At 41.4% G+C, this 27,090-nt stretch overlaps 1 protein-coding gene across 8 annotated transcripts in view; it reads right to left on the reverse strand.

Annotated features, from left to right (window-relative positions):
- Positions 1-27,090, reverse strand: part of LOC135898732 (protein lap4-like) — a 183,635-nt gene that overhangs the window by 27,949 nt on the left and 128,596 nt on the right. For 6 of the 8 annotated variants that reach the window (XM_065427851.1, XM_065427842.1, XM_065427844.1 and 3 more), the window contains 7 exons: positions 26,905-26,925; positions 23,961-24,077; positions 22,876-22,938; positions 22,219-22,431; positions 21,208-21,264; positions 16,430-16,534; positions 3,642-3,860 (listed from right to left, as the gene is read on the reverse strand). In XM_065427851.1, the coding sequence (XP_065283923.1) occupies positions 3,642-3,860; positions 16,430-16,534; positions 21,208-21,264; positions 22,219-22,431; positions 22,876-22,938; positions 23,961-24,077; positions 26,905-26,925 (795 nt within the window). The remainder of the gene's footprint in view (positions 1-3,641; positions 3,861-16,429; positions 16,535-21,207; positions 21,265-22,218; positions 22,432-22,875; positions 22,939-23,960; positions 24,078-26,904; positions 26,926-27,090) is intronic. The other 2 variants (XM_065427843.1, XM_065427845.1) reach the window with 2 other exon arrangements.

Raw genomic sequence — 27,090 nt, forward strand, 5'->3', positions numbered from 1 at the left:
AAACAGCAAAACCTCCTACTTTGTCAGTGGTTAGCAACAAGAGGAAATGCTGTCTCAAAAATGCCACTACACTGTTTACAGGTAAGTTTTTGCTGTGAGTATTAGGTTGCGACAAAACATGTATGCCTTCAGAAACACAACATTTTTCTGCTCCAGAAAAATTATCAATTCTCTGCAGGCGTGTGATTCCTCATACCACACGACAAAGTATTTGTACTACTAACCATACGAGGCATTTTGGAGCATGCACATTGGGTGTAGTTTACACGATTTACCCTGACTTGCGGAAAGAGGTACGTTGGGCAAATGTTTAAATGAGAGATAGAAAGAGCATTTTTACAATGTTCCCACAGCCATTCAAGGTCATCTTAACATTCATTGCAAACACTGCCCATGTGTGCCTGAATTTGAAAAATCTGTCATAATCTCCAAACACCGAGAGCAACTTACCCATGAAATCAGAGGCTGACAAGATGCAGTGGTAGGGTGGCGTTTGCATCAGCATGCCGTCTATTGCCCTCACCAAAAACGAAATTAAGCATCTGGTTGTGATGCACTGTGAAGCAATTAACTAAGTAAATTATTTTTTCTTAATTAGTCAGATATGTGCTTCGATTTCTCTTGCAAGTAATTTCCACTTCTTTGAATAATTCAGCTCAAGGACTATAATTATATTATCTGCAACAAGTGATTTTTAATACTTCTGTAAAATTTGAAAAATTATCACCCCACATATTAGCACAGTTACTAACACGATCTGTGTAGCGGTGTTGCCTTAAAAAGAAAGCCTGAAAAAAAAGAAAAGTATGAAAGCTGGTTCTGTACAACAGAATGTGGTGCAATTTGTCTCATTTTCAATAAGCTCATGCTAAGCCAAGCGAGGGAAAAAGAAGAAAGCCGAGCAGGGGACTAAATCTAGAAAGATGCATGAAACACGGCCGCTAAAGTGCTCGCTGGCATGCACATAAGCCAGTCTACAGCATTCTCACATGCTTAATGTTCCAGAAATATTTAACAATTCACTACTGGGCTTGTAGATTTATACACTGACATTAAAAATTGCTCAAACGAAGAGAACCCAACCGTGTAGAAGACTGGATTTGTACCTGTTATGCTGTCTCTGCTCAAGCAATTCTGATGCTTCTGAAATAGTCAAATCTCGTTAATTCGAACACACTTAATTCGAACATTCAGTTTATTCGAACTGACGCTGTGGTCCCATCAAAGTTATGTGTATTCCAATGGGTGAAAACACCCGATAATTCGAACGTGCGAAAATTTGAGCATACTGCACTCCAATGCTCTCAGCAGTGCGCCAAATCACGCGGCGGTGCCTCCAACCAGCATTCCGCTGACCCCACCATGGAGGAAGGGCTTAGGAGAGCCTCCTCAATGCCGCGTGCAGAAAAAAGAAAAAGTAGCGGAAATTTGTCCGCAGGCATGTGCAGGCACGCATCACCAATTACTTCTGTTAGTGATGGGTTAGTGACTAATGTTAACGTAGCGGCACCGCCATGTACCCCATAGAGTGAATGCAAAGAACGTCAGAAATTTTGGGCGCAAAAAACCTTCACCGTCTGACTTCCCAGTCTTTTTGCGATGACCACAAGCCCGAAACGGCATTAATCGAAGCCACCATCACCGCCATTTTGATTATCGCGCCGCCTCGAGTCACCGCTCTCGCACGCAGATCCGCATGCAGCCGTAGCCACACGCGTGGCAATGCTAGGCCTAGCTACTTCGACGTTCGCTACCAAGCTTCTTGATGTTCGAAGTCGTGTTTTTCATTGAAAGAATTCGTCGCTGTTAGCAATGGCGCCGACTGCGCCTTTGTAATCCTCACCAATGGCTTCGGAGCGCGGAAAGCATGGCGCGTTGCATAATGCCGGTTTCCGAAAGTCAACTTCGCCCCACTAGAGAAGTTATACGCGGTAAAGCATACCAAAAGTTTGAAGGGGCAATTGTCACGGGACGTGGTATGTTTCCTTTAATTATAGACGCATGCACCCGCCGTCTCCTGTCACAGTACGAGCAATGCCTAATAATTGACTGTAATTTCTACAGACGTGTGAATAAGTCTTGTAGAACTTCCTACTCATGTGTTAGCTCCATGCACATGCGCCACTGCAGGTAGGTCCTCCATTAAATTAGCTTCCTTTAATTCGAACTTCTTTTAATTTGAAGAAATTTTCGGACCCCTTCGAGATCGAACTATCGAGGTTCGACTGTAGCTCTATTTCAATGCGTACTACGTACGCATTGAAATAGAGGCACAGTTGACACAAGCTGATTATGCGTCTCACAAGAACATGCATGGGAATGCACGATGTCACAACAGTCTGCATCATCACCCAATCCTGACACCCTGCCGCCCCCAACCAACTTTGCGGCACACTGAGGATAGCCACTTTTGGCACATAGCAAGTGCCAAAATCGCAAATAGTGAAGTTTACGCAAACATCCAAAATCAAACTTGAACTGCGCGCCATGGTGACATTCAGTAGGCGGAGCGTTGTAGGCACGCCCCGCTCCACCGAAGCCTTTGCAATGCAATGTATTGAAGAAGGAGCAGAAGCAGCACGAAGAGGATCAAAGGTGATCTTTGATTGCCAATAACTTTGTTTCTGCTGAACACATTGCAGTACTTTCTTCTGCAAATTTTTTCTGAAATAGTCTAGTTTAACTTCAACTGGATATCTCAACCTTGATAAAAGGTAGTTCAGGGCCCTTTTAGAAGCGAAACTTTAAGGCCTAAGATAGGGGGCTAATTACTTAATGCATGTCAAGCACTTTGGGTTTTCCAGCTTATCATTTATTGTAGCAAGCAAGTTTTAGAACGGAATGAAAAAGCATCAATCTTCACACTTGCTGGCTGTGGTGTCCCTATAGCTAAATAACACTTTCAGCAAAAAAAAATGTCTGCCTTTTTTTCACGCTGGAGCATGTAAAACAATGTATTAAAAAAAGGATTGAGTTTACTTTATGCTTGTTTGCTTCTGGCTTTTCTGCTGAGCCACAATGCCAACATGACGCTGAAACGAGCCACTGTGGTGATAACAGCTGCTGTGAACAAATATTGTGTCAATTGCGGCATCTAGCTGATTTTCCAGCAATAATGAGCAGGCTACTACTGAAGCCTGTCTCTCAATAGTGTTCTCAAGTTTATCAGGTTGATTATCTATCCTGAAGGGGTGTGTGAAGCTAGTGTTATATTCATACAAGAACATACAAGTACAACTTCCCTAATTTCATTCCAGATAATGCAGATTTTCTCGTGCTGCTACAAAATACAATCACACACCTCAGATACCTGTGCTGGCTTTGGAGCCACTGCTATTGCTGTTGAACTCAATTGAAATCACAATAATCCCATTAGCTGGGAAAATAATAAAATAATGCTGTAGCTCAAATTACACAGCCCAATACAATATTGCACAGTGCAGTGAATGAATTATGCTTGACAACATATTCTGGGCTGTGAATCAAGGCAGAAAATCCACCCTGTCTTTTGTAAATGTGGCCTGTGTCGAGCTATATATATATATAAAGGTGATCATAATTTTAGCATCTTCCCTCCTATCGTGTTAGAGGGCAGGTATGCTGCATGCACCAGCTCCAAATTACCCGTCTCTGCTGCTTACCGTGGCTGTTGCTGAAGCTGGTGGGTGGCTGACTGACTTCTTGGTCATGATAACGGTTGTAGTCTTCTGCTCGCCTACAGGCACAGAAGTGGCTGGTGGCGTCACTGAAGTAGCAGCTGCGGCCAGGGCAGGACTCACAAGCTGCTCAGCGGCTCGGACCACTTCCATGACACGCTGCTCCACTGACTTACTGTCTGCAGGCAACGCCACTGCCTTGCCCTGCCAAACCAAAGCACCCCGACAAACAGTGCCCAGAGGGTAAACGTCTGCCCCCGTCAATGCAGCAGTAAACTGTTTGGTTATGGAATGCCCTTCCTGGTTCTTTAGCACTTACTAAAAAAAAAAAAAAACTGCAAAGAGCAACTGACGCAGAACCTAGGTGCTAATGTTAACAGGCAGTGGTTGTCGCCTTGCTTGGCTTGTTCAACGGCAACTTTTTATGGCTTTTTGAGATGACTTGTAGCTAAGATTGGGCACAGTGGCCTTACACATAGCTCGAAAGCAGATGACAAAACAGCTGCCACTGCTAAAGAGACATTAGAGAAAAAAAATTAAGTGAGGCTGTACTAGTTGATTACGCTTCTACAATGGCAAAAAAAAAAGGCCATTCTTGCCAGAGGAGAAGGCATGCCAAGCCAGAAAAGATGCAAAATCAAAAGCCAAGTGACGACACCACCTCAAAGTCCCCACATGAGCTCCCCATCGTGTCATGGACCTCGGCAGCGCTTACTCAATTCAGTTATGCCTGTTTCACATGATGCGATTTTCGTCGCACCGGAAGTGCGATTTCCGTCGTTTGCGATGAAAATCGCAGTCGCAGTGCCGACCCCCCGATTTTCGGCTGCGACCAACCGGTTGGTCGCACAGTCGCACCGTCGCACCGATCGCTGCGATTTTCCGTCGAAATTGCGCGGAGAGCTGCCAAAGGAGCTATTTCGCTGGTTTGTTTTGGAAAATGGCGTCTCGATCGACAAGTGCAATACGCGGAGACGTGGATCGTCGAATTCGGTACGTACGCGAAGGGAGAATAAAAAACTTGTACCGCAGATTGCATTCTCCGATTTCTATGCGTTTGTTGACACTCTGCACAGCAAATGAAGTGCATTTTCACGTTTGCTTCGTACGCCTTTGCGAGTTGTCAGTGCTAGGAGGTGTTCGATCCCCAGCAGACGACGAGGTCGCTACAATGTTTTGAGTAGCATGCAAAAATCGCGCTTACGGAGCAGCTTGAATTATTTCAACCTCGTCAAGGGCAAATGACAAGACAGCAAAGTACCCGAAGTTTCAACGTTGCGCTGAACGCGGTACCGTTCAGTTGCATTTTCTTGTCGGTTTTCAAGCACGAATTTCCCGATGCATCTTGAAAGCTTATCTTGCCTCTTATTAAATCTGACAGAGCAAAAGTGTAGGCTATCGTAATGAATTTGCTACGATAGCATTAAATCCGTGGCTTGAATAAAATATTACATGCACGTTTGGTTGCACCTCTTCGCTGGAGAATTTTTTTTTTCTTGCACAGAAACCAATAAACATTGACTATGTTGCGGACTTTGTATCCTTACTGCATCTGTATGAACACTTGCTCTGCAAGGTAACTAACTGCACAGCTAGTAGATTAAGTAAATACAGTGACAACGTACCCTCCTGCACAATTATGTAGAACTCGTGCAACAATGCGAAAAGCAGGCAAACGCCCTGTTCTTGTGTGGATAAAACAGTATAAAATGACACGCTGAAGAAAAGTAAATCTAAACTGTGCAGTGAAGTCAGCCAGTACAAGCAGTTCTTGCACGTTCACAGCTGATCAAGTGTGCAGAAACATTCATGCCTTACATGTTTCTAGTAAGTTTCTAATAAGTTTGTGATCACATATATTAGTGTGTAAACCCATATAACGATATCCGCTGCGATTACTATCTTTGTAAGTAATGAAATACCATGCTACTTGCAAGAACATATATCACCTGAGGATTTTAGAACAAATTTCTGCATTTCAACTATGCACAATATGTGGTTTATTCAATAAAAGAACACAAACTGGGCTTTTTTGCAATGACAAACTTATTCCAAACTTTACTTATATACAGGCAAGAAAAAAAATTATAGACAGAAATATTGTTCTTCAATTTGTTCACCTGCCACTGTGGCTATAGCATTCTGCTGCTAACACAAGGCGAGGGACTGATTTGCCAGCCATGGAAGTCGCATTTCGATGGGAGTCATAGGTGCGAAAAAAAGCTCTTGCACTTAGATTTAGTTCATCACCTTTTATTGAACCCTTACACTTCAAAATGCTATTGCACGGGGGGCATGCTTATGCAAAATCTAACACCAATAGAAAGCAAAGCGCAGAATTGTAAAACAACCATCTTTCGTGATAATTTAAGTGTGTAAATATTCATTGCATCAATATGTATTGTTCAACAGCACTGCACAAGTAAGCATGATCAGGTATAGCAAGTACTCTGTCAAGAAGCTGGTTATACAGATGTATAAATGTCAAGGCATGAATGCTCATACTACGTCGCACACATAGCACAAAGAAAACCTTTTTCAAGAGTTGTCCCTTCTGGCAGATATGAGTGGGCCATAAGCAGCAGAAACTTTATTGCAGGACATTGTGTAATACCGCTTATGAAAAAATGAACAGAGTGAAGAGGCTTTTAACCCTTTATTGACGAGTGTTGCCTACAGGCAACACACCAAAAAAGAATTTTTTTCTTGTCGAGTTTAAGTATCGAGTACGAAGTTTCTAGCTAAATGTCTTCGGCCAACACTGAATGACAAGCAGCAAGCGTTGTTGGTTGTCAATTTGTTGGTTTAGAGCAGGAACACTGGACGAGGAAGAAGAAGTTTGGCACGTGACTCACTGTCTTGTGCAAGCAAGTTCAGAGGAGACAGGCCAATGCAACGTATGCAGCTGCATTGGTGTCGCACATCTGATGTAAAGCAAATGAAATGGGCACCTCTGGTTCACATATGATAAGAGCTGTCTATACAAATGGAAAATAAAGCTAGGTGGCTTCAATGGGGTGAAGCCCACTTCCAGTTTCCTGCCTGGGGTTTTCCCTCTATTGCTGAAAAATTTCTGCAAAATATTTTTTCTTTTTGTTGATTATGCTTACTCTTGACGTGTTTTGCATATTTAGATAGAACAATAAACATGTTTTCTCGGTATTTATATGTCTCGTCATTAAAGGGTTAACAGCAGTACCTCATGCTGCTCTAATAAGAGGAACGATGTGCAAAAACATTTCTGGTAGAACACTTAAACTAACTTTCTGAAAGACAGAAAATTCCAGGTGAGAGTTGGAGGTACGTTTAGCCCACACACACCAACAACACGGGCATACTACAAGAAACACTACAGCCTATGGTGTATTACAGTCTGTGGGAAAGCTATCTTATACAGAAATCAAAAATGATGCAACAAGCCCTCGACAACACTGCAGACTTTCTTGGCTAGTCTGGCCTCTCGCTTTCTGATAAGTCAGCTCATATCGACGTCAGAAAAAAAGAAAGACTAGAATCAAGAACTACCCCAGATTGCACATAGTGATCCACATAGCTGGACAAATATGCCCGCAAGTCAACATCCACAAATCCTCAGCTAGTGTAAGCCCATGACGGCAGAGCCAGCATGTGGGTGAAACAATTATGCAATGCCTGGACGCAACTTCCACACCTGGTGAAAAGAATAATCTCGAAATAACGGGGGTGGGCGAGCGGATACTATAGAAAATCGCAGATGCTGTGCTTGTGTCCAAGGTATGGTACGGTATGAATTACCAACAGCACACAAAAAAGACAACTCATCGAATACAGGCATCGGGTAGTAATAACAGGTCTTTCCAACTGTACCATGCTTGAAGACCTCTATGAGAAAGAGCTAATGAACAAGCACCTAGACAGAGTAGAGTTGCAGCCTGCAGCACAAATTCTTTGTCTCAAGAGCTCAGAACCTCGTCCCAAGATACTATGCCAGTTAGCATATGAGATGCAAACACCCCTCCCTTCAGAAAGGCAACCTCGGGAGTACGTGAAGTTGAAACACAACAGGCCCATACCGTGAAATATGGGGACAAACAATTAGGCCAGGAGATTATATGCAGCTGCCAAACAAACACAGGAGGTTGCTAATCACGAAGATGCAAGCAAACATAAGGCACATATAGTACACTGATCTGGCAATAGCAGTGTAACAGTAGTATGACACTACACAAAACTAAACCCCATATAAGTGAGTACCATTTTAGGTCATCCTACACCTAGAAAAGCTGAACGGAAAGCAATCAAAGCAGCACTTGTAATGCAGATTACACCCTGCACAACACCCTGCATGGATTCACCAGAAACTGTCTGGGCCTGCACATCACACAAGATTGTCAGGAAAATCAAGAGATTAACACGCGACTTGCCAGCACATGGCCAGAAATTAAATTACAGGATACATAGCCATGCAGTTATTCCAGGACACAAGCGGGCTTATAAGCCTGACATAATAACTGAAAACTAGATGAGTTTGTGTGTATTCATTATTAACTAAAGTGCAGCAGATAGACAACACACAAGAACGAAGCGCTCTGTGTGTTCACTTCGTTCCTGTCCATTGCATTTCTGTTGCAGTATAGTTAATGAATTCATAAGGCTGCACAGGAGAAGAATGATACCTCTGCCCAAGGGCCCGATCTCGCATCCAAATCCACACGTGTGCACACATACACACACAAATGTTGCAAGAGTGCATAGCATGGAGCAGTATCAACAGGATGACACTAGATATGGATGAGGACTAACTTTCAACTGAGGTTCATTTGTAAAAATGTGGCGAGTTGTAAAAGGGCGATGAGCAAAACAAGAACAAGGTGAAAGCAGGAGCCAACGTTTCGACAAGTGGACTTGTCTTCTTCAAAGTCCACGTGTGGAAACGTTGGCTCCTACTTTCACCTTGTTATCATGTTGCTCATCGTCTTGAATTTCCATCTCCTGCCTTCCCCGAATTTTCCCCAGAAAAAGAAAGACATCATTGAAGGATAGATAAAAATTGGTGCTTGATGCAGCCAAACAAATAAATATGCTACAGAAAGAAAATAGAGAAAAATTCCAAGTGCAGGAAAAAATAATTACAATTGCCAATCCTGCATGCCAGCACCTTTCAAGAAACACTGTTGTTATTCCAATAGACAGACTGACAGTTTGCTTATGCAATGCAAGCACATTCTTCCAGTTCCATGCCATTGGGGAAAAAATGAGTTTCCTGGAAGGTAGCCACTTGCACACTTGGTCATCGCTGTTTTTTTTCCCTGGACTTGTATATCTATACGTATTTTCCCCCTTTCCTGCTTTTATGTTTGGTTTCATCAAGCACTAGTCTTTATCAGGTTTTATTGCTGCACTACGTTGTGGTAACCTTTATAGATCACTGCACTTTCACAATAAACCTTTTAATTAGAAGTTAGCATACCCTGTTCTTACTGCTTCACACTGTAAATTCTTGCTACATTGGCCAAATAAAAGATTTTATAAGGTATCATGAGGGCTATTAAAGTGACTTGCTGCAGTCTAAAAAAAAAACGAATAGCCTGGCTGCAAATGGCACCAAAGAACACATAGGACAAACAAGAAAACCGTGATGATCTAACAATCAAAAGTTTAATGTACACACCGAGTAAATGCTCGCTGACAAGCAATAGACTGAACATACACAAAAAGGAGAAGCGAAAATTCATGTGCATTTCCTGACGGGAAATGCATCCATTTTTAGCGGGGGCCGTGATGTCAAGATTAACCCAGCATTTTTAGATCTACAGCTTCCGTAATTTCTCTAGGCAGCCGATCTGCACAGAATGCTAGCTTCTTCCTCTACGATGCACGCTCAGATGTGGAGAGTGCATTGTAGAGGAAGAAGCTAGCATTCTGTGGAGATCGGCTGCCTAGAGAAATTATGGATGCTGTAGATGCAAATACACTGGGAGAATCTTGTGTCAGCATGGCCGCTGTTACACTTTCAGAGATGGATGCGTTTCCTGTTGGGATCTGTATGGACACGCATTAGATCTTGCTTCTGCTTTTTGTGTAAATTTGATTTATTGCTTGTCGACCAGCATTTACTCGGCATGGTCAATAAACTTTCATTTGTTAGAACACCTCATGAGATTATCTTGGTATCTAGCAGAAAGGTGTTCATTCTTTTTAGAGTGAAGCTGTATATGCCTAGGCGAAACACTCATGGTCCGATTACAAGAACCCTAGCGTAGGGGTATGAGCCATTGTTTCGGGGGTTGTGAGCCATTGTTCGTCTTACATGAGGGACGGAGACATTTCTTGTTGGGTAGACATAGAAATTGCTTATGCATTTAACACATAAACATTTATCTACGCATTATTCCAAGGAAGGGACACAGAGTGGGACGGGGTTAAGACAAGATCATGATGTCATAATTATCTTGCAGCAAAGGTGTGGCGGGCCAATGGCTACACCGATAGTGACGTCATTTCTCTCTAGCAGCAGAGCGCGCGTGCAGAAGTCTCTCTCAGACTTCCCTATAGGTTCAAAAATGTGTCCCTGTATTTAATTAAATGAAATGTGCAGCCCCGGTGTGTCACTTGGTAACTACAGTGCATAACTGAGTCATAAACATTATGATTAACACATTACAAAACACAAATGCGTAACATAATTCAGAAAGACTTCGACGGACCACCTGGATTAACACAATGAACCGCTGCTCATTGCACTTTCGAAGATGGTGATCTTGCAAAGTGCAATGTGCGGCATTCCAAATAAACAATGTGATAAACCCAAGCCAAACATGTGCATAATCTCATTAAGAAACACAGACATAACCAATAATATAGAAAGACTTTAATAAGCCATTGGAATTAACCCAGTGATAAAAACCGGGGCTGCACATTTCAGCTTCGCTGGTTTACCGTCTGTACAGGGTGCATGGGCAGTAACTTTTTCTGTTATTGTTTGTTAAGTATTGTATAATGTGCCAGTAAAACACGTTGGGCTAGTTGGTGCAATGTAGTGGTACTGCTTTTTTTTGCTGTTTTTTTTCTTAATGTTGTGCCCTTCTTCCTTTTGTAACAACTTTTTTATTCCCCCTTACATAATACTCCAACCTTGCAGCCTGCGAGGTATATAAATAAATAAGTACATAAGCACGTCATTCATTCATCTGCATACACCTCACACCATTCCTTGCTCAACAAACGTCACTGTGTTGATGTCTCGCAGCGTGCATCTACATTAACTGCCGTTTGCGTTTCGGTATGGTTTGTGAACTGTGTAATGCATGAAGATTACATGACATTAAGGTTGTGACCTATGCGGTGCATAAGCAAACCTTGCAAAAGATGACAAGTTGGATTGTTGAAAATAAGACAAATGGTATATATCGCAGTTACTTTAACAGCATTTAATTGACCACTTGACAAAAACTTCACTTCGCATAGATTCCAACACGTACACTGAATCTGCAGTTTTCTTTTTTGCTTATTAATGCAGTCGTTACTGCATGGCCACATTGTAGATTTGAAAACAAAGTGAAATAAATTTGTTTCTTGCAATATAACAATATGTGTAGATCACTGCTATTGTAACCCCAGAACTTAATACAAACATGCACACTATAGGACGCAGACAAATGTTCAGGACAAATTTCAGAATGTTTGCATTCTGATACATATGAAAGTGAACGGTTTCATTCCATGGCTGTCAATGAGAGGGAGAGAGAAAACTTAAAAGTGTTCGTGGAACAAAAACGCACTGATAAGCTTAGACATATAGTCATTGCTTAACACTTTCGAAATGAATAATTATAGCTTGCTATCGACATTGAAGCAGCCATTCGACAGCAAGAAAAGGAATCAGTTTTTCCAGCTCTGAACATTGAATTGCAGGAAATGCAAGCAGGCATAAAATTCTGACAATATAATGTATAGGAATACCAAATTGGAATAAACATTGAGGCTTGCATTTGTACTTTCTCTGGCTGAGCAATCTAGTTTGAAATGACTCCCATAAGCATGTCGTAACAATGTTGATCTAATATAGGTTAAATGCATGACTAGCTTAAGAAATCTGGACGATTGCTATAAATTACAGTGAAGAAACTATAATATCTAATAACATTAATAATATAATAATATTTATTTCCACAAAACAGGCTAACCGTGAGAGGCGTGCGAGGCTGAGCAGAAAGCTGAAAAATTCTACGGCAAGTGCGCCTGCCGTGGGCCTACGATCCTGCATTATGAATAGCGCGTATTGATATGGTCTTCTTGTTAGAAGTTCCGAGTATACTACCAGCGCGAGACACGGGACAACAAAGTGGACGAGAAGCGTGTCTTTTAGAATGCTATGTTACAACGTACAGGTTTCTACAAAAGTGACGGTAACTGCTCGAAACATTTGATGCGTCGGCTTTTGCGCCTTTAGAAATATTGAGAGGGGGCTCCTATATATATATTCGCAGCGCAAGCACGGCGATGGACGAACCAGGCTAGCGCTAAGGTTGAATTTCACAACACAATTTTCATTCCACGTCGTAATCACACAGATCGTTTGAGGCTTCGTTCAGGGGCACACGCGGGCGTTCGGGTTGGTGCTTCTTGTTGCGTTTGGCGTAAGAATATGGCTAGGAGCAGGCACCACATATGCGCAATGACAGGCAATATACACGCATCATTTCTCTAGACGCTGACGCCGAGCACGGGTAGCGCGAGGATCTTGTTGGGCTGACACGACAACTTCGTGGCAGCCGAATTCCGAATACTGCATATACGGTGAGGGTAGCTATATGAACTTGTCGATAGGTCATCTTGCAGATTGTTGTAGCAGAGGCAGAACAAAACGGTCATAGAAGGTAGATAAGGCAACACACACCGCTGAACCACCTACGAACAGCTGTTTACGTGCGCGATGTCGCACTGAACTACAGAAACCGCCGTCGCGCACCCCAAGACAAATCTTAACTAACGTTTTTAAATGAGTAAACGTACATATTATTTGCTTATAATCAAAAGAAGTCAATAATATTATAGTGTAAACGTTTTATTCACTACAATAAATGAATTATGCAGCGTGTGCCACGAAACCTGGCACTAAGCAACCCTGGGCGTCGCACCAGTCGCATTGTTAAAATCGCAATCATGTGAAATGAGCCCTCTAAAAATCGCATTGCGACGCGTGCGACAGCACCGATTTTCGTCGTTGCAGTCGCATCATGTGAAACAGGCTTTAGGTGTTAATGGAAATAGACTAATTAAGTTGCATTCTAAACGAACAAGAGATTCTGCCTAGCAAGTCTGGAGGGCTTTCCCTCACCACAACTAACCAAATAAGAAAAGAGTTACTCTGAAATCCATGACGTCACAGCGATGTGCCTGCATTGCGGTTTTAGTGCGAGAGTCAAGAAAGGCAAGTTAGAACTTAATATTCATCACTAGATAAAAACATTTTTTTTAACTGATGAATGAAAAGAGAATTTTGAAAGAATGTTTTACTATCCTCTTTCAATATATTGTTGCTCTTTACAGCTCCTTTAATGAAGGGGCCCAGAGGCTCTGCTTCAGTCGTCCTTAATCATTTTTTTCCGAATCTGGTTTTTAAACAGTGCATGTGTGTTGTAAGTGTGCCCTTCTTTTTCAGTGTAGTAATGTCACCTAATATTGCGCTCTCAGAATCTCTAGCTATGATGATAATGCTTACAATATCAAACATAAAACCAAGCTTCATTAAAATGGCCATATTAGGCTAAAAGAAGAAATTACGTATCGCTACAGTCGGTGCTCTACAACTGTATGGACTATTGAAGTACCATTTAGCCAACCTTGAAGAGGATAATCGAAGTAACTACGAAGGTTGTGCAAAGTAGCTAGTTTTGTAGTGGAGCCTACAGACGGAAAGATGTACAAATACACTGAGAGCTGAAAGAACTCATGACCGCTACCAGCATAATATATTTGGGAAACCCTGCTGTATGGATTCATTTAGACAGACAGAATTCGTGAAACTATGTCTCCACAAGATGAGGCATAGTGATACACAGGACGAAACGCGAGTGGGACAAAAAAAGTCGTTTTTACATAACCATATACCTACTGAAAGTTTGCTCCTGGCATTAAATCAAAATTTCTGTATCATAGAATGGATGTCAATACTTGTTTAAATCCGAATTTTCAGTGCTTTCAAGCCAGAACACTGCTTTACAAACAGAAAAAGGAAAGCAACAAAATAAAGCAAGAAAAACGCAACAAAGTGCAACTCATAAGAAAAATAGAAAAATGAAATCTTCTAAGAATGATATGGCATAAGCTTACACACATTATGCTTACAAATTAAGTATGCAAGTACTATTTCTACAGTTCCTCGCAATAGGTAGGACTATCTTCTTTATTTTATCTAGCCATCGAACAAAAGTGTTCTACGATTTAAAAATGCAGTTACCAGAAAGCTACATGCCCCTTTTTTTTCTGCACTCCGAAAAGCGCATACACAAAAGATCGCAGAGGAGAAACACCAACTGGTGTTATTACGTGTTAGAAAGCACAGTTTGTTATAACTTGCATGTTAGGTCAGTCTAGTACACATACTGCCATCACATCGGTTTGAGAACAGAGCTGTGATAAACCAATTGTCATAGCCAACGTGTTTTGCAAATCTTTCAGTGTGGACCGGAACGCTGATACTGTTACACTTCATCACGCATACCCTCGTGCACATCACAACCTTTTTTTTTATCTTGAATTGCCTGATGACGTATGTGCAGTCATCCACAAAGCCCTTGCCCTGACAATTTTCACTCTTCTCAAATAAAACTGATAGCTCATGTGATATGCGATCCTTTTTCCCACATCATTACCAAAACGTTTTAAGATGGGCATATTCCCAACAGCTCTAAAAAATCAAAAGTAGTTGCAGTGTTCAAGAGTAGCGATAAATGACTAACATCGAGCTAGCCACCTATAGCTATTATTTCACTTTTTAGTAAAATATTTGAGAAATTATCCATCCAACGGCACTCAAATTATCTTTGCAAATTCAACATTTCATCTTCACAGCAACTTGGTTTCAGACAAGGACTTCCTATTGAACTCACAGTAATAGCTTTAGCTGACAAAATTTAAGTTGCTGTTGACAGGGGCAAATTTGTTGGCGTGCTATGTATTGGTTTAACGAAAGCATTTGACTCTACTGTCCACAAAATACTGTTTTAATAAATTAAATGCCATTGAGATCACTGGTCCAGCCTTAAGATTAATGTGCAGCTACTTACTTGATCGGGAACAAATTGCATGTCTATCTGGAAGTTATTCTCAGCCTATTAAAGCTAACACTGGTGCCCCACAAGGTTTAATACTTGGACCAAGATTTATTTTTAATTTATATTAACAACTTACCCCTGTGTTTAACATCTTCTAACTGCATACTCTATGTTGATGACCGTACCATTCTTTCTGCTGATAGACGCGTAGATATTTTGTTATCCAAACTGAATATTAATGCAGAAATATATTACACTAGTGCCAAAGGAATGAACCTTTATTTAAGCTAAAAAATTCTGCTTTGTAATTTTCACATCTTTGCAAAGGAAGTCCCTGGAAGTCCCTCTATACATATTGGAAACATTGCTCTTGTTGCACCTGACTATGCTAAGTACTTAGGTGTCGAACCGGACAAACATTTAAAATTTTATGTACATATACATATTTCCACATTAACAAAAAAATTTGCGTTTGGCATTCAGTCACCTCTCTTCACTATGCTTTTTTCACAGTCATACTAATTATCACATTACCTCCTGGGGTATCACATATGCATCACACTTATGCGTATTGCAACATATTCAAAACCAACCACTGTGCATCATAACTTTAAGCAGTCTGCTGACTAATGCCTCCTCACTTCTACATACAATGTATTATTTGTTCAAAAGCTTCACAAATACTCACTAGGTATTCTGATGCACAAATTCTTGAATGAAAAAATTAATCTAAAATTCACAATTTTCACAAATTCACAAAAATTTCACAATTGCACTGGTAACCTTTAGTGTCAAATGTCGATCATAGGTGGTGGTTTTAAGGATGATTATTCCTCTACCTTATGCTATCATGACTGTGCAGACTACCAAGCATACCAGACACCACTTAGCAACTCTACCGCATCTACGGCCCTTATCTCCTCTTTTACGTTGAGCTGTTTGGAGGCAGTATCCGTGATCGATGACTGTTGCACAAATTGTTGCGGCAGTAATTTTATGTACAACTGCTCCTTGCAGTCGTGTAAATACACTTTGTTCTAAGGATGTGCATCAAGGTTGTTTTGGCTGTAAACTGTGTTAGGGGGTGGGCGTGGGAGCTGTTCTGAAGTATTCTAAAGCCAAACGCATGCATGACTTCCAGTCTAATAACACAGGATGTGCGATGTTTCACTGAAAGAGCAACAGACAGCACCATCATTCTATGGCAAAAAAAAGCTACATTCTTCATCCAGAATTACCATGGGGAAACGCATACTAGCTATCTCTTACCAGGTGAAACAGACAAGTACTAAATCCAGTTATGGTGTCGGCGAGCTGATGCATTACAACATGCTACCTTTATGTGAAATTTAAGCTTGAATAAATCAGCTAGAGCGATCGATTAAAAGTACAGCCCATGGTCATACGCCCATGCTGGTGCCAGCGCAGAGTTTCTCTTCCCTAGGGCGTCTTGTCCAGAGGGCGGTGAGGCGGAGGAGGAGGAAAGGTCTGCTACAAGGGAGGGAGGGTACCTACGTCAGTGGGCAGGGTGGCCAGTGCTTTGCCCGAGTGCTGTGAGGAGACAGAGGTGAAGCTGTGCAAGCTGTGCGTGTCTGCATCCCTCTCCTTCTTCAGCCTTTCCTGAATTTGGCAACAAGGAGGTGAGAAGGGGCGTGTGGGTGAGCGAGTATATGCATGCTGCGTACCTAAATATGTGTGCTTTTACAAACTTAAAGAAAATGCAGAAAATGCTGTTAACTACCTAATATTGCTCTAAGATGACCTGAATTTGATCCAAGCAATCATTTAGTTCAACCATAAAGATAAAAAAAGAAGTGGGGAGAAGGTGGGGTTATAAAGAAAGAGAGGAAGAGGGCAACAACAGCACACACTACATCGACCCTGTCTCGCTAACTGCGGACAGTGCTGTGAAACCTATGGGTCACGTAAGCCAATCAGAGAACAGAACCACAAGAAAGGCTCCTCCGTTGTTCCACCTCTGAATGCCTTCCATGCAGTGTCAACTGAATGAAGTTTCATGGAACGATTAGAGGTGCACAATAGGCTAGCCCTCCTCCCTTCTTGGAGCATGCAGCTGGCTCTTGTGGGCTGTTATTGATTGGCTGACATGAGCCTTCGCTGCACTGTGCTGAATTAGTGAGACAGAGTATTAGACGTGCACAATAATGAACTATAACCAGTACTCCTCTGTACATCCAGGCTGCTTGCGAAATAAACTAAAAAGTAACAATCACTGCTGAAACTATTATGGTACAATGCAGTGAGCATAACAGAAAAATAAAAATTAACAACAGCAGACAAGGAAGTGCACTAACAACGATTCATTATGATTTGCAGTAACCCTGCCTCCAAATGCAATATAGTATATATATATAATATATTAGCACCTGCAAGAGAAAAATTACTTTGCAACTCACTACCGCCAAAGAATTTCGACACATGCAGTATTAAAAAGAACAGTAGTAAGGCACTCTATATGATACAGCAACCAATGATAGCTCAAAGAAAGCAAAATAAACAAAAAAGAAAGGAAGAACATATAGTACGGAGAGCAAATATAAGATAGAATTAGTGCTGCTTCGCAGGGGTGTGTGAATATTCAAAACTTTCAAATAACAAATTGAATAGCCACTATTTGTAAGTGCAAATATTTTTCGAATGCGTTTCTAATATTTCAAAACATCAACTATGCCCAAATAAAAGATTGGAGCAAAAGTACGGTAAATTTTAACCGCTGCGGGCGTAGTATAATAAAACATGACAACTCGTATAGTGGAGCAGGCTACGTCACCTAGGTAGCCATACTTAAAAGACTGTACAGCGATCACTTGCATGCTCTGAAGAGCCTTTTCCATACAAAGAAACTACTTGTTTGCTCTTAACGCTCCATTTGTGTTCTTAATAAACAGCTCTTCATAACGTACTATGTAATAACAGAAACTTGCTAACATTGAGAATACTAGGATGTCAACATCATTTTATACGAATTGTGATAACGGCTGTTCATTATTCAAAATCTATTCAATCTGATTCGCTTCTGGCACTATTCGATTCATATTAGATTCAGTTTTGAGAATCACTATTCGCACACCCCTACTGCTTTGCAAGCAGTTCTTGCAAAGCTTGTTCTTGCTAAGAGTTGCCACAACAAAAAGAACATAAGCCGTACTTAGTGTTGCTTCAAGTTCTGAATGAACTTGCGAATGAAATAATTTTATTTAGTAGCTTTATTTATGGTGTTTTCTCTCTATGCATGCACAGCTGGCCAAAATTGACTGGATATACAAATTGACTTCTTGACTTGCATTAGGCTACAAAGAGACTTTGACCTTAGCTATAATAGTTAAAAATTTTGAACTAGTTCACTTCATAGCTTAAAATTGAGAAAAAAGCAGTTCTGGAGAAAGAACATATTTTAATGAATGTTGCTTACCAACAGTAACATTCTCATGAACTCTAAGCAAGGCTGCGAAATGTGGTAAATGCATGCAGAAATACCTAGACACCAATGTGTAGCCGATTTTCAGATTAAATAACGCTCAGTTAGTTGACTGCCTCTAAAGAGAATGTGCACAGTTAAGGCGAAAGAATTACAGATTTAAACATGCAAGCTTGGCAAGTGAAGGCTTTAGAGACGGCACATTTCAAATGTGCATACCTCTTTAAGGGGGCACTGAAACAATTTTCTTGAAATCTGAGATATGCATTGGAATAAGTGTGATGGCTTTCAATGGGTATGAATATGCCCAAAATTTTTAAAATGAAAATCCATGGCAATACAACGAGTGCAATGTTTACTTTTCTGATTCCCCCTGAATTCATTGGTTTCTCTCAACTGGGCCACCGTTGATAGCAGTGAACTGCCTACTGTGCCTTCCTTTTTATCTTTTTTTCTTCAGTGTGCTTATGGCAACCTGTTGATGTTGGCGTCTCACAAAGGCGTGACGACACGACAAGCAGAATATGAAAACTTCCCCTTTCTTAGATGTGAAAGGCCAGGCATCCATGCGCAAGCTTTTGTCTACAAGTAATTCATGCTCATGAACATCCACCCAATGTCATTGTTGATGTAACACACAGTGCATAAAACTTGTGAGAGGGCAAGCAATCTATTTTGCAAGATTGTAGGCTCCTTGCTGTCTGCAGCATAGCAATAATTGGCTCGCATGTTTGTGGCAGCATTGTTTTAAGCTCGGGAACGTTTTGTTGCCGTCTTCAAAAAGTGCTTCAGTGCCCTCTTAAGATGATGGTGCTCGAAACTTCTGGCAACGACAACAGTCTTAAAGGCCAACTGCAATGAAACTCTGCACCATGTAAAAAGCCCCATTCAGATAATTTAGACATACAGTAGCCTCTTTGGAAAATTCTACACTTCAAATGCGAGTGGGTGCTTCACAAGATGCTCACAAAAATCTGTGTTCTTCCAATCAAAACTGAAAAAGACGCCGCCATTACTGCTCATCAGAAGTGACATACTAAATGAGTAGACTGTAGAGAACCAGTGCCTGGGTCGTCTGCTTTCTTTGCTTGTACACCATTCCCGTGTATCAGTGAACAGGTTCCGCACGTCTGCCAGCCACACAGCTCTCGGCTAGTGCCTTCGTGCACTGTGCCCACACCGATGCGCGACAGTAACATTCTTTTAATGTGAAATATTCTACAAGTCCAGCCGGTTTTCTGTATTTTGTTGCCTACGTTCAAAGAGCAAAGCCTCGATGCGTATTGGGGTGACCGAGCTAAAGCCGCGTATATAGCCTGGCGTAATGCGCATGCGATTCACGTGCAGCACAGATAGGCTACATCGGCGAAAATTGGATGCTCTACAGTCCAGTGTGGCTGGTGCAGGAATAGAAGCTGTCCCATGTCATGCCGGAGCCGATTGAGCAGAGTGCATGGTGCGCTGGCTTGGCTGACCAGCAGAATGCTGGCCTATATACAGTTCATGTTCACCAATGTGAGAGTGTGTTGAGTTTGCGCCTTTGACAAACAACAAAACACTCACTCACCACGCACTTGTACACTTGCATCACAAGAATAAGTGATTGCCACGCTGCTGCGGGTCACATTTAGAGCAGGATAAAATTTTAGAAATCTTAGTGTCTCCGGCTGAGTTCACCGGTTGCTGCCTGACACACTGGAGATGCCAGACTCGTCGGTCGATTAGACAACTACTGCCATCTCTAGCAATGGATGAGAAGTAGCAGAGTACGGCCATGGGCTTGGTGCAAAGTGCGCATAGAGTAATGGCCAGACAGGCTGGACTCCGGCCATAGTAAAGTTTTGCCCAATTCGCTCTGGTGGCATCACATTCCTGCATGGCTTGCCGCAGCATCAACACCATGGCGGACGCATCGCGTCCTCCTTTGTGACAAATGCAGCATGCCGCTCCTGCTGACAGCATTCATGGCGCTGTTTCAGAAAGGCTTTCGTTCATTTACTTCGACGTGTCCAATGTAGAGATGCGACAAATGTCTCCAAGGTGATGCACTACAGGAAATGATTGCTTGAGAATATCGCCCCTGAATACAATTTACCTTTGCTTTTCATGCGCCATCGCAGCTTTAGTACTTATAGTCATCAAGAGAAAGCGCTTGGCAAGCAGATCTAGCATAGGCGAGTGACTGTGCTGATGAAATGTAGCTTGTGAAGCTCCGTCAAGTGCAGCTTACATGCTTTGAACGCATTGGCTGATTGGCGTTGCACTTGCCTGCTGTGGAGCTGTGTGTACACTTGCACTCTGAAAACCGGGACAGCAAAGATGTGTTCGGTTTCCTCTGTGCTGCGTTGTATACTGCACAGCCATTGCTCGTGTTTCAGTAAGTGTTTGAGTAAGCGTTCGAGTACGCGTTTGAGCACCTGATGGCCACACAATACGTAGGCATTCTTGAAACAGCTCAAATCATGTGCACAATGAGAAAGCACGGCGAGAGAGACACCCATCAACTTAGAAAGTTGAGCAAGCGACACGCCTGGGTGGCTAGGTGCAACTGAGAGATCAGCAGTCATGTACGGTTCTGAAACTTTCGTCATATCCACACCATTACCGCTCAACACCAGGTGCATGCGTCGTCTGCTGAGGCGCTATTTAAAGGCTTCTAACAAGAAAACCAGACAATTACAATCCCTGCGGCTTTGGCAAGACTACACTGATAGTATATGTTAAGCATTTATAGGCAATTTAGCCCCAGTGAAATTTCGTTGCAGGTGGCCTTTAAGTTTGTACTTTCCTGCCAACGGAAACGTGCCAAGAGAGAGAGAGAGATAGGAGAAACAGGTGTGCATGCTAAACTCACTATGGTATCGCGGTCCTCTTTTTCCCACTGCGCTGTTTCTCTGAGTGCACTTTGCTCCTGGTAGCAGTTACAAAAAGCAGCAACAAAAAGGCATAAACCAAAAGAACCCATGTTACAGCTCTACGGCAAGTGTGCAGCTCACTACAAACAAAGCACAACATTAAGTTGCCTTCACCAGTTACAGTGAACATCAAAAAAAAAAAAAAAAAACTGCATGCTATGAACTAGTACGTTCGGGGCAAAAAAAAAAACCTTAAAGAAAAGTGGCAAAAACAGATGCACACATGCACAACAATCACTGTCACAAGGCAGAAAAAAAAAAAAACTCTCCAGGTAAACTAGGTGCAAGAACAAAATAATGCACTACAAGCTACTCAATTTATTTACAACACTGCAGGCCCAGCAGTTCAACAGGGCAAACTGTCTGCTGATTACCCACACTATACTCCATTCGAAGCATGGAACTTTGAAGCTATGCATGCATTTGTTTACCTTGCATTTCTGTAGTTCAATTTAGAGCTAAATAGAAGTAGTGGCAGCCAGTGATGGTCACATGGCACAAGCTAATGGCATGCAGCGCCATGCACAACTTCTCAAAGGCCATAATTCTTTAAAAGCTGCATTGTGTTGTTCAATTTAGCACCGGTGTAATTGAAAGCCCATTTCCACAACATGTGAAAATGTTATCAGCCTGTCAGAACCTGAACAAGCTACTCTACTGTTACGGCAAGTGTACCTTAGCTGTTAGGCAGGCCGACGCTGACTGCTAAATAAGAAATGCTGCTGAACTGGCATCCACATGACATTTATTGTTGAGAAGGTTAAAAATTACATGCTTTTTATTATATGACTGACACTTGACTGAAATAAAAGGCACACGGGCACTTTTTAAGAATTCAGGCTTCCACTTCCACAGGGTAGGAAACCCTGTCGCAATGGAAACCTTCAAAACCTCAGCGTATCCTATTTTCAGCAACAAATGGCGACTCTACGACAGCCTCCAGTGCTCACCTCTCTCAAGGCAAGCGTCACCTCATCCTCGTGATCGATGGAGGACACAGAGGCGGCAGTCTTCAGCGAGCCTCCCTGGCTAGGAGAGTCACCACCCGGAGTCGTGGCAGCATTGTAGCCGTCGCAGACCACGAGCCGTATGGTGTCGCCGGCAGTCCTCAGAATGTTCACAGCCTCCTGGTGTGTAGCTCCCAGCAAAGACAGGCCATTCACCTGCGCAAAGCGAGTGAAGTAGGAAACTGTCAATGTGTTTCTTAAAGGCCGGTGGGAAAAAGACGTAAGAGCTGAGATAACAACCATCTGTTACGTCACAATGACGTTTGGTCTCTGTGCTATTTCTTTGGAGCCTGCTGCCTAATGTATATCATTTGCCTTTAGTGGCAAAAAAATGGCCTTGAAATATTCTGTGGTGATATTTCACGCCGTTATGATGGTGAATGAGGAAGTATAAAGAACCACGCACTGTTTGCAACACCTTGAGTTATTGGCGGTTTATAATAAAAACCTTCAATTCACTGCTATAAACTTCAGCGGAAACTTTTTCTTTATTTTCCCAAGTCTTTTGTGAATCAGACGGACGTAAGATAAAATGTTTGCTTCCTTAAAAAAATTCAGGTAAGGAAAGAGCTACACAGTCGAAAACATCAGAATACATACCTCAATAATTCGCATGCCCGGCTTGAGCCTGCCATCCCTAAGTGCTGCACCATTCGTGTTGATCTGCAGAAGATGACACGGAGAAATGTCAATGCCACTATGTTTCAACTCCAGTACAAAAAAGAGAGAGAGAGAGAGAAAAAAAAGTTCACTGTTACTCACCACTAGGAGGTCATGAGAAAGTTAGAGAAGTAAGTCAAACCTCGATATAACGAACCTTGCTTCAATTTTAATTTCCTGATATTGGTTCCACTCAAAACTGTGTTTTCTTATGATTAAACAAAGTAACTTCGTGGCCTGGTTTCGATTTAATGAAGCTTTTAGCCATTTAAAGCATGTACTTCGAACCTCTTCCGAGGCATGCTATTAGCCTGAATTCTGACCAAAAATGGCCAAATTCTTCAAAACTCCAGGTGCCAAAATTTCTTACCTCCCTAGCAAGAATAAAATCACTCCTGCTGGTAAAGCTGTGCTGTGGATTTTGCACTGCCATCTATTAAAAGCACTGAGCACCTTTGGACGCCACAGTGAAAGCTTTATTAAATGTGATCTCCTAACTGCAGCCAATTTTATCCCGTTGGCACTGTGGAATTGGGGTACAGCACATCTGACTTCGAATAAAGTACAGCGCAATTGCACAGGTGCGTTTTTCAGGTGTAAAACAATTTAATTTTTTTTTGTCAACTAGAAGAGTGCGGATTATCACTTTTATCATTTGGACATTTAATTCCTTTTTCTTCTTTTTTTTTTTGTAAGTGAAAGAGAGATGTTTCCGGCGTTAGAAAGCAGCAGCATGCCAATATGGGCAAAGTAAGCTAGGGATGCTAATCACATTAAAAAAGGCAATAAGCAGCAATTAAAATTTAAGAACAGGAAACAAATAGCAGTGCAACAATAATACATCTGATAAATAGAACAAATGAAACAATGTACTACAGCTATATAAATGCAAACACCTACTGTGGCCGGATTTTCTAAGACAAAACTTAACGCAATTATTGGCATCTCATATCACTGCACAATTATTTCTCCGATATGTGCAGTAGAAACATGCGAAGTGGCAAACATATTATTTGCAGTATCACCTTTGAAATAAAGATGCTTTCATCGGTCGGATCGGCCGGGTTACCAGAGTGCCCTTGAACACCTCCCTTGATGTTCATCCCCAGCTTCTCTCCTGGTTCTCGCTGAATCACAAGCTCCTGCGAGTTTCAAAGGACTCGGTTGGTTCACCGTGAAAGAAAAAGCATGGCAATGGGAAAACGTGTTCATGCAACAGGCACCATGCAACACAAGTGCAAGGCCAGCAGACAAGAACTGAAACCATGCTGAAATTCACAAAAAAAATCATATGAAACACCGGCCTGCGAGAGGTTTCTCGACAAAGACTCAACCTGCACAACACAGAACCATTTTTGCAGGTACAAAACATGCATGCAGTAAATCACAACAGACAATGTCGTACAGTGCATGTCAACCTCACAGAGGTCACCCGATGAATAACGAGATAAAATTGTTTCCCACATTGCTTCCCCCCCCTATCCCTCCTACATTTTTCTCTTAAAAGTGGCAACTGTGATGCATTAGAGAAACATCTATGAAAAACTAGGATTGCCAGTTCCACTTATTAGAAGCTGTGTGAGGTTTTGTTGCTACCACCAAACTACTCATAAAATTCGCTTATCATCACTTATCAAGATTTGTTGGCACTAGCCCTTCAAAATTTTGTAACTTGGTGCATATTCCAGCACTTGACAGTCCTTTTGTTCATTCAAATTTCTGGGTGGCCAGATTTATTTTAATTTCCTAACTCCCATCAGCAGTGCAAGAGCACCAAATCAATGATGGCATCCAGTTTTTGGCCATTTCAAATGCATGCTTTTGTCAAGATTGGCTATATCCCAAGCCATGTATCAGAGCATGAGGAACACTTTTTTTTCTTTTTAGACAAACAAGATTTTCAAAACAGATTTGATAAAATATTCCACTTGTTTTTTGACATTTCAGAAGAAGCTGTGTTGCTCCTTTTGCCTTCTTTAGAAATTTCTTTCCACTTGCCGACCCAGATCCACCTGGCCAAACTGGAACCCCAGTTTGCAGGCCTCAATATTCAACCTTAATTGTAGTCTGAGCTAGAGAACCAAGTGTGGGTCATCTCACCAGGTGGTGTGATGAGCATTGTATTTTTTACACTGATACAAGTGAATGAAAGCATAGTTTTGTCAGTAGCAACAGGAACAAAAAAATCTGGGCATGACTTAACTTGAACTTTGTCTGAATGAAAGTTCAAGAGATAGTTTTTTTCTAAGCTTCAAAGCACATGCAATTATGTTAAGAATTTTGTTGTTGTAGAAGGGTGTGCCATAACAGTAGCATTAGGCTTTCAGTATATCATCTGCTGTGCTTTACCTACAACAATATTGTTGGCTACAGTCATGTGTAAATAAAAGTGTGTGCCACATTGAGTAGTTAGCAAAATAATAGCATTAAATAGCAAATGACATTTACGTATTTGCAGACATGTTAAACTACTGAGTAAATATTGTTACTAATTCTGAATGAAGCACCTATGACCTTACTGTAAAGAAACACTTCGATCATAATGTTTTTATAAACTAAAAGGAAGAAAAAGAAGCAGATGATAATATTTCATGTTATGGGTACGTTGTTTCAGGACGACATACAATGCATCAGTTTCATGTGCTCGAGTTGAAACTCTCGCACGATGTACACAACTGACCTCTGCTGCTTTGTGTATGTACCTTGTTCGAGCAGTAAACAAAAAAAAAGAACAAAAAAGTAAATAGGTTATAAATTTGTATTGAATTATAGACTTCAATGCTTTCATGGGAATAATGACATCAAGTGTTTTCTTTTTTTTTTTTTGTCCGTGCATCTCAGCTAGTTGAAGGGACAACTAACACTGATTAGTTGAATGCTCAAAGGACACACACTCAATGAGGGTGCAACGTAGGGATAGTTGGTTCAGCTGACAGTTGATACTCAGAACTCATGTTGTGTCTTTCTAGACTTCACCCCCATTTTCTTGCACAGTTTCCCAAGCCTTCTAAGAAACACTGTTAATAGTATGAAATGCCCAACAAAACTGCTTTGATTTCATCTCTATGCAGAGGCGGGTAGATGCCTTCAGCGTCTGAGTTCAAAATGTGAATAGGAGCATCAAATTGCAAATAAAATGCACTTAAACTCAGCGCAACTATTAACGTGACATTACAAGCAAGATAGTGCTGCATCCTTTCTTTGAAACCTTAACAGGCACAGGAAACATTCAAGTAGGTCAATCAGCAGTGGCGATGTAAAAAACACAAGCACTGAACAGTTACGTGGAAAAGGACAAAACAAAAACATCTGTAATCAGCAACAAAAACCAAGTAAACCACAAACAAATAATAAAGGAACAGAAGGAAGCATAAGGACTCTTGCAAGAAAACAAATAATGACATGTTAAAATATTTAAAAAAGTATCTCTCCTCACATTTGTTTTCCACATCTATTCAATGCCTGTCTTTAAGCAAAGTAAGTGGTTAACTGAATCAGCCAGACTGAATCAGCCAGAACATTTAAGCTAAGTGTCTGTGCGCTATTCCGCATAGTGCTACGTGCTTGCTGATGTACATGGTACAGCATTATCGCTAATTTAAAAGCAAGATATGGCTGAATATGTACAGTGATGCTAAAGAAAATAAATGTTCCCTTGTTTAGTTTGCCGAGAGTAAGATTACATTTTACAGAGATGCAATCACCAGTACAATTTTGTTTAGCAAGAAAACTGAAATGAGACCCTAAGAAAAGTACAGTCCTTATGTTACCTTGGAAGCCCAGCTTAGAGAAGTCATAAAAGGCACAATAATGGGTTAAACAACACGATGCAAACAGAATATGGCACAGCAGTGGCATTTGTACGAATGCTTGATTACGTTAGCTGATGGATTAGGTCAGAACAAAACAACAGTTGTGCTTTGATAACAAAGAGGGAATATGCAAATGCAATTCACTTTTTGTACTTACAGTTACAGCTAGTGGCTCAGCCTTTTAGAGTACCGGCAGCAAGAAAAGTTCAAGATAAAGACAATCACTCAATTTCTTAAAGGCACAAAAAATATGGCAGCAAATAAAAGTACTAAAACCAGCACAATTTGGTAACTAACCAAAGACTTTTGAAAATTCATTATTGTGCTCATTTTAGTACAACTA

This window comes from Dermacentor albipictus, chromosome 3 (genome assembly GCF_038994185.2).
Source record: "Dermacentor albipictus isolate Rhodes 1998 colony chromosome 3, USDA_Dalb.pri_finalv2, whole genome shotgun sequence".
NCBI lineage: Eukaryota > Metazoa > Arthropoda > Arachnida > Ixodida > Ixodidae > Dermacentor > Dermacentor albipictus.